Raw genomic sequence first — 8,524 nt, forward strand, 5'->3', positions numbered from 1 at the left:
TACTGGACGCGGAGAAGTGAGCGAGGCGAAGAGGAAGAGAGAAGAGGACAGCGTGACCGGATTCAAGAAGATCAAGAAGAGACGAGTCAACATCGAATTGGAGGAACCAACACCTGGATACAGTGGAGATCCTGGATCATCCAGCCCCTATGCCAGGCATAACATCAGCAGCTTCAACATCCACCAGGCCTTGGGTAGGGGCGCCTTTGGAAAAGTAAGGCCTACATATCTTTTAAATCATTTGAAACCAGAAGTTTTTATTATATCCCCATGAATTGCTCTGTTATCATCCATGTCTTGCTTTGTTATTGCTCATTGTATCGTTATTCTGTGAGATGACTTATAAGACCTCACCATAGTTAGGTTTAGTGCTGACATAACGTGGTATTCTTCTGTACTACAGGGTTGATCTTAGGGGGTGACAGCTGTAGGGGGCAAGGGACATCATTTTATTTCCATATCATCGGCAATATCAGTGCATATTAGCTGCCATATTGTATATACATTGGTCTCCGTTTTTACAAAATCTAGATTGACAATGATATTTGAACCAAGCTAATGCCAACTCTAAGTATGACAGTTGGTGCTGATAGTACTCTATGAAGAGTTAAATGCAGAACTACTCCCCGATCCCTCTTACATAGAATATTATCAGCACCAACTGTCATCTCCTCTCAGTAATGTAGCAATCTGTTTTCAATGAATATAGATTTTACCTGGAAAAAAATAATTTTTGAATTTTTAAAATTGTAAATGAGTCCTGGTAGAGAAAGAAGCAGATTTTTCTAATAAGATTAATTAAAAAAATGCTTATTTTCATGTGTATTATTGATTTATTGCATAGAAATGAAGATTATTCATTAAGACCTCTCCATAGCCCATCCATGGAGCAGGCAGTGCATTGTGTTGATAGATAGATCTGCTCTTCTACATGGTCCTGATTACCAGCTGCCTGAGCAACCACTCAGTTTTCTCATCTGTCCTGTGCACTATAAAATCCAGATCATTCCACCCCCTGCAGACACCTTCTAAGTATTCTCCATTTGTGTTTTAAGGTGGTCCTGGCATCAGTCCCCAGCTGTAACATCAATGTGGCCGTCAAAATGATCACCAAAAAAGGGGACAATGAAGACACCATCTTGAGAGAGTGGCGGATACTCCTGGCAGCCAGAGACTGCCCATTCCTATGCCACCTCTATGCCGCACACCAGTCTCAGCACAGGGCATATTTCATCACGGAGTATCTGTCCGGTGGCAGCCTGGAGGATTTAATCAGGATGTGCGGCTGCCTGAACATTGGCAATGTGAGGTGAGAAAGCAGAGAATATCTAAAACAGAGCTAAGAGGATGGGAAAAAACCTGAGGCCTGAGTGCAGCTAGGGGAGCACTGGCAGAGCATATAATTAGGGTGCTGGATGCAGGAAGTGGGGTACCAAAGTATTTGGGGATTGCTAGAGAAAGATTTTATGACATTGACCTTACATTCTGTTCTCTCCATCAGATTCTACACAGCAGAGATGGTATGTGGCCTCCAGTTCCTCCACGGACACAACATCATCCACCGGTAAGCAGAACTTTCCTCCTCTCTGTCCCCTTTACATGCTAGAGATATGGCCCCAGCTTTCCTGGTGTCCTGCCGCCTATTCTAGCTGATCTTGTAGTGACCCATTTTCCATTTCTTGTATCACTGAACAGATTTCTTATTTTCTTTTCTTATTTTATTGCAGAGATATAAAGCCGGATAACATCATGCTGGATGCAGATGGCCACATCCGTATCATCGACCTTGGGCTTGCCCAAGATATGCGTACCCTCCTCCAAAAACATCTCTGGAGTGACGGGCACTTTCCATTACATGGCCCCTGAGGTGCATTGTAGAAAACGATACAGCGCAGCAGCGGACTGGTGGAGCCTGAGGCTTGTGGTGTCCAGGATGGCAGCAGGATGATCCCCATTTTACAACGGCCCTGTCAAGCAAATGGCTTTCAAAGCTATCATCAATGAAAAGCCAAAATTTCCATCTTGGCTTGATGCTGACGTGAAACATGTCATCAAGAAGCTGCTGTGCAAAAACCCTCAGACACGCCTGGGTGTCCATTCTTTACCACCATCGGCTGGAAGGATCTGGAGGAAAGGAGAGCAGAGCCTCCATTTACACCATTCAGGAGAACCACCATCTGCAGTGGCCGGAGCACACAGTCCTTCACCCCGTGGCCGGATTTACGTACGTGTCTCCAAGCTGGGCCCGGTAAGGATTTCCTCCATCTGGATAACACTCATCAGATGCTGTTCTTTAATTGTGGTAATCATCATCCAACTTGTATTTTTTCACTTTTTCTGCCAATAACTTTATGTCTCTATTTTTCTTAGGTGGATGAAAAGATCTCGACTGTGAAAAAATCCACGACCATCTGGTGACTGATCACTGTACACACTAGACACCTATTGTATCAGTACATTGTATCTTATGTTACATAGAGGAATGGTTCATTATAAAGACCATTCCCCTAATGTAACAGAGTATCTGGTAGATAGAAGATTTCATGTCTTCTTCTTATGTCTTGCAGGATGAGCCCGTGCCAACTGCCCAGAACTTCATGCCTCCTGACCCATGCCTCATGTCTCTACTGTTGTACATCACCTCGGCTGCCCTTCAACATCAACTCTCTCTATACCATCTTCATACCGGACCACTGCCATTGCTGCCCCAGACCCTTGACCTTACCTCCTCCAATCCTGGGCTGGATTCTGACATCCTTCCAGCCCCAGGAGCAGCTGGTGCTAACTTTCCATCTGGTGAGTTCAGGAACAATAGTCGCACCTTGCAGTCCTGGGGCAGAATGTAAGAAGCGACCATTATCCCTGAACTCACCTTAGCACAGGCCTGGTAAGTATCGCACCCATCACACAACACCCACACTACATGATCAATGCAGGTCCCCAAACTACATCATCAGTACAGGCACACACATAACACTCAGTACATTTCGGCACATAGATATAGTGCATAGATTGGCTTTTGATCCTGGGATTTAATCTGATCGCCATATTTGGGGTCAGGAAGGAACAATTGGCTCATTCCTCATAGGGGGTTTTCGCCTTCCTCTGGATCTACACGGCATTAAATAGGTTTAGCATAAAAGATCAATAAGTTGAATCAAACACTATTAGCATAAGAACAAAGTTATAATAGAATAAAAATACCTTAGTTTAAAATAAAAAATAGATCTAATAAATATAAACAATAATTAGACTAAATAAAAATATTTTTTTTTTGCAGGACAGCTACATTACACATGCTAGGTAGATTACACAGGTTAGGTACATTACAAAGGTTAGATACATTACACAGGTTAGGTACATTGCAGAGGTTAGGTATCAGCTTTTGATCTTGGGATTTGTTCTGATTGCCATATTTGGGGTCAGGAAGGAATTCCCCCCCCCCCCCCCCCCTGTTATCAGGACAATTGGCTTATTCCTTACAGGGGGTTTTCGCCTTCCCCTGGATCAACACAACCTATAAATACGTATGGGTCGCCCTCCCAGGGCTGTGGGGTACTCGGTACCGGGCCGGTATCAGTGGGATGTGTCACAGCAGCGGTGACCCGGACCGTGGCCCTGGGCTCCCAAGTAATAGGAAAATGTGAATGGTGGAATGTAGTTAGATGAATAATTCGTGACGCCACCTGTGGTGCTCGGCAAGGGAGGTGTTAAGCCGACGCTGCATGCAGATCTGCTGGGACTGATGGTATGGTGCAGCACAGATGTAAAAGCTCCCCAAAGGCGAAGCTATAGTCCCAGGGCAGTGTAGATGTGGTTGGCACAGGGATGTAGCAGTGCCGGAAAGGTAGGAAGCAGACAAGACACAGCGGGGTGCAATTTCTGTACCTTTACTTGATAACTGCAGTCCAGGGTCCTGATTACAGATGGTATTGGAGCAGGCTAGCCTGGAAGCAATTCAGGGATTCTCTCTCAGCAGATGGGTTGTGCAGTCTCCTTACTAGTGCTTATTTGCGGGATCTCCAGTACCGAGTTACACTGAAGTTCCTCCTGTCAGATGTTCTCAAGAATCTCACTTGCACGGCAGACAGCTGTAGCCTCTCTCAGGGACTCCTCTCTCCTAAGCCCCGGCTCACTATCCAAGCTGCTGTTGTGCCCTCAAGTCTTAGATGGGAGTAGGCATTTACAGCCTCCTACTCCTCTGGTGTCTGTTACAGGACCGTTAGTATCCGTACAACTGTGGAGACCAGGCTCCAGTTCATGCGCTCTCTCCAGAGATGAGCTCTTCCTCTCAACGCTATCTCAGTGCTCCTTCCACACATCTGCACACTTCACCCTCCGCAGACTAACTCCCTACTCCTTCCTCTTGGCCCTTAGAGAGCACCCCTCCCCTTAATCCCGGTTCAGAGTTCCCCCTGCTGGCCTGGAGTGGAACTGTGTTGCATGCATAGATTGACTGCGAGAGAGACCCATCATTGCCTCCAAGCCTGGCATTACCCTCCCCTGCAGGAAGGCAAAGCCACTGTGGCGACCATACTCCTGGGGGCGCCACACGTACTTATTAACCTATCACACTAAATGTAAGTACACACTTTCAGAGCATAAAAAGATACAAAAAAATAAAATAAATAATAATTGCTATTAATAAAATATTTAGTTTAAAAAAATGTTAGTTAAGCCAAATAGAGACATAAATTAGTCCAAATGTAAAATAATTTTATTTTGTATATATTTTTAGAATTTGCACCTACATTTTAATATATTGGGGTCAGGAAGGATTTTTTTTTGCCTCCCTCTGGATGAACACGTCCTTAGTCTACTTGTTCTAGTCACATATTAATGGCACAATGTACTGTACATAAAAAATAAATGTTTTATTTAATATCATTTATAGCTGACACACACGCATATATATATGCACTTGATCCTGGGATTTATTCTGACCGCCATACTTTATTTGGGGTCAGGAAGGAATTTTCCCCCCTGATGAGGATAATTAATTGGCCCATTTCTCACAGGGGGGTTTTCGCCTTCCTCTGGACCAACTCGGCCCATAAATAGGTTTAGTCTGATAGATGAATAATTTACACATATACATTATACTAAAATATATAATGGCCCCATCTATAAATAAAATCTTCTTTTTTACACCCTATATCTTTGTGTTGTCTTTACTCCATTGCTCATCCATATAATCATTTTTATTCTGCCCCCAATGTCTTGTGAGCGCATACAGCAGTGTCCTTCAAACTCCCGTTCTCACGGTCCCCACACATCATGGTGTCAGGGCTTCCTTCGTATTTCTCAATGGAGAGCGGCAGCTTCTGATGCCTCGATAATAATTCCACCCCCGGGGCAAAACGAAGGAAAGTCTGACACCAAGATGTGTTGGGGCCGTGAGAACTGCTTGGGGATCACTGTAACACATGAGATAAAGCTGGATGAGCTCCGATATCATTATATCCTATGGTTATAAATCATCTAATTGCTCTGATTACTGGGAGTATTCCTGTAACGTGCTGCTGAAGTGCAGTACAGCGCAACCATGAGAAGACGTAGTCGGGGTACAAGCCACAATCAAATCTAGTCGGGGAGCATGGTATCAGAGATGGGAAACAAGAGATGGAGTCCAGAGATCAAAACAAGTCATATACAAATATGGGAAGTCAGAGGCAAAAGGATCACTAGGGTATACGGGTCAGCGGCTCTAGCATGAAAGGACTGAAATAGCCCAGCCAGCTCCAAAACGAGGCAGAGGGGATTAACCCCCGCATGACCAGTCCAGGAAGAAGACAGCTGAAAACAAACCCTGGACTGGATCATGACAGTACCCCCCTCTCTATGGGGGGGCAACCGGACCCCCAGGCTTCCCTGGATAACGAGCGTGAAAGGCCCGGACCAACCAATCTGAATGGACCGAACGAGCCGGCACCCACGACCGGTCCTCAGGACTGTATCCTTTCCAATGGACCAAATACTGCAGTAAATGGCAGCGCATACGAGAATCCACCACCCGTTCCACCTCATACTCGGTCTGGCCATCCACCACAATAGGCAGCTGGTTCGAGGGAGACTCAACTGAGGAAGGCACCAACGGCTTCAGAAGAGCCTTATGGAATACATTGAGGATCCACAACGACGGAGGCAAACGCAGGCGAAAGGCCACAGGATTAACCAACTCTAAAATTTCAAAAGGGCCAATAATCTGGGGACCCAACTTAGCAGAGGGAATCCTCAATCTAATATTCTTAGTGGATAACCATACCTTATCCCCCACATGATAAGCTGGCCCCATAGAACGTCATTTATCCGCAAAAAATTTATACTTGCCCGGAGCCTCCCCAATGTTTCTCTGAACCTCCCTCCAGATCTCCCCCAATCACAGAAAGGCTGAATCAGCCCCTGGACACCCTGAATCCAGCCAGCAAAATTCACGAAAGTGAGGGTGAAACCCATAGTTGCAGAAGAACAGGGAAGTACCAGTGGACTGATTGACACAATTATCGAAAGCAAATTCTGCCAAGGTTACCTCAGAGCACCAATCATCCTGTCTGGGCGTATCAAGACATTGCAATATGTGCTCCAAAGACTGATTAGTCCTTTCAGTCAGACCGTTGATCTCAGGATGGTAGGCCCATGAAAAGGTCAGACTGATACCCAGCCTTTTACAAAAGGTCCTCCAGAATTTTGCAACAAATTGCACCCCTCTATCAGTCACCACACTGACAGGCACACCATGCAATCGGACCACATGCTCAATGAATAGTTTTGATAGAGTCTCAGCATTAGAGAGGCCCGCCAAAGGTACAAAATGCGCCTGTTTACTGAACCTATCAACAACTGCCCAGATCACTGTTTTGCCACAAGAGGGGGGAAGATTGGTGATAAAATCCATGGGCAGATGAGTCCACGGTCTATCTGGAATTGGCAGTGGCACCACAACAAGTTTCACAGGAAGACACAAACCCAGTGATGTCAGAAACCAATGAAGGCCACCAAAACAGCCTAGTGATGACTTTACGTGTGGCCGAGATTCCAGGATGCCCACACACAGAGCTGAGTCATGGAACTCCCGAAGCACCCTTATCCGATACTGAATAGGCACAAAGAGCTTATTATCAGGTACAGATGAAGGAGCAAGAGATTGGACCTCACGAATCTCTCGTTCCAATGCCGTGGACACCGCAGCCACCACCACCATTCTACTCTGAAGAATGGAGGAATGAGGTTCAGCCCCCTCCAAAAAATGCCTCCATTCTTCAAATGCCAATTTAATGACCAATAGCTCCCGGTCACCCACATTATAATTCCTCTCAGCAGAGGAAAATTTTCTCGAAAAGAAGACACACAGCCCCCATTCCCACCTCCGAGGCATCTACCTATATGATAAATGGTTTAGACAAATCAGGTTGAACCAGTACAGGAGCAGTCATGAAACAGTTCTTCAAAGAAGCAAATGCAGCCAGAGCTGGAGCTGACCAGTTTTTGAGATCAGCCCCCTTACGAGTTAAATCCGTGAGGGGTTTGACCACCTAAGAAATCCCCTTAATGAACTTTCTATAATAAATTGGCGAATCCCAGAAAACGCTGAAGACCCTTGAGATCTCTGGGTTGCACCCAATCTACAATAGCCTGCACCTTCCTAGGGTCCATGCGAAACCCCTCAGCAGACAAAATATGATGCTTAGAAAGGACAAAAAATGAACACTTCTCTGGTTTAGCAAATAGTGAGTTCTCCCTAAGCCTCAGAAGAGCTGCATGGAGGTGGCCCATGTGACTGTCAGAATAATATATGGGAAAGTCATCCAAATAAATTACCATGAAACGTCCAATAAAATCTGAAAAAACATGATTCATGAAATTCTGAAAAAACTGCTGGCATGTTAGGCCAAAGGGCATAATCAAATTCTCAAACAGACCCTCAGTAGTGAGAAATGCAGTTTTCCACTCATCCCCCTCCCGCATATGGATGAGACTGTATGCCCCCCTGAGGTCCAACTTAGAGAACCACTTGGCCCTCGACAATTGATTGTACAAATCGGGTGTAAGTGGGAAGGGATATGTGTTTCTTATAGTCATTTTATTGAGTTCTTGAAAATCGAGGCATGGGCGTAAACCTCCATCCTTTTTCTTCACGAAAAAGAACCCCGCCACCACAGGAGAAACAGATGGCCGAATGTGCCCTTTACAGAGGCTATCAGAGATATACTCCTTCATAGTGGTCCGCTCATGGGGCGGAGAGATTGCACAGATGAGCCTTGGGCAATTTGGCACTGGGGACAAGATCAACAGCACAATTGAATAGGCGGCGTGGTGGTAGAACCCTAGCCTCCTTTTCGGAGAACACATCCTCAAAGTCCTTCAGGTACTCCGGAATACCCTCCTGACTGACATATGACACAAAAACAGTAACAAGACATCTCTTAGAACAATTGGGACCCTATTTAACAATGTCCCGAGATTCCCAGTTTATCACAAAATTATGTATTTGCAACCAGGGGAACCTCAACACCAGTCCCGCAGG

General features: G+C 45.4%; 1 protein-coding gene across 3 annotated transcripts; it reads left to right on the forward strand.

The window, feature by feature from the left end:
* Positions 1-928: 928 nt before the first annotated feature.
* Positions 929-3,438, forward strand: LOC141075968 (protein kinase C-like 1). 3 transcript variants are annotated; one of them, XM_073563174.1, is made up of 5 exons: positions 929-1,309; positions 1,502-1,564; positions 1,728-2,248; positions 2,371-2,414; positions 2,568-3,438. In XM_073563174.1, the coding sequence occupies exons 3-5, from the start codon at positions 1,979-1,981 to the stop codon at positions 2,875-2,877; spliced, it is 624 nt and encodes a 207-aa protein (XP_073419275.1). In that variant the 5' UTR covers positions 929-1,309; positions 1,502-1,564; positions 1,728-1,978; the 3' UTR covers positions 2,878-3,438. The 3 variants fall into 3 exon arrangements, 2 of the variants coding, with proteins under 2 accessions (XP_073419275.1, XP_073419276.1); XR_012227380.1 differs by having other exon boundaries at positions 2,371-3,438; XM_073563175.1 differs by having other exon boundaries at positions 1,728-3,438.
* The last annotated feature ends 5,086 nt before the right edge of the window (positions 3,439-8,524 follow it).

This window comes from Dendrobates tinctorius, unplaced genomic scaffold (genome assembly GCF_039654945.1).
Source record: "Dendrobates tinctorius isolate UK_male_01 unplaced genomic scaffold, ASM3965494v1 ptg000383l, whole genome shotgun sequence".
NCBI lineage: Eukaryota > Metazoa > Chordata > Amphibia > Anura > Dendrobatidae > Dendrobates > Dendrobates tinctorius.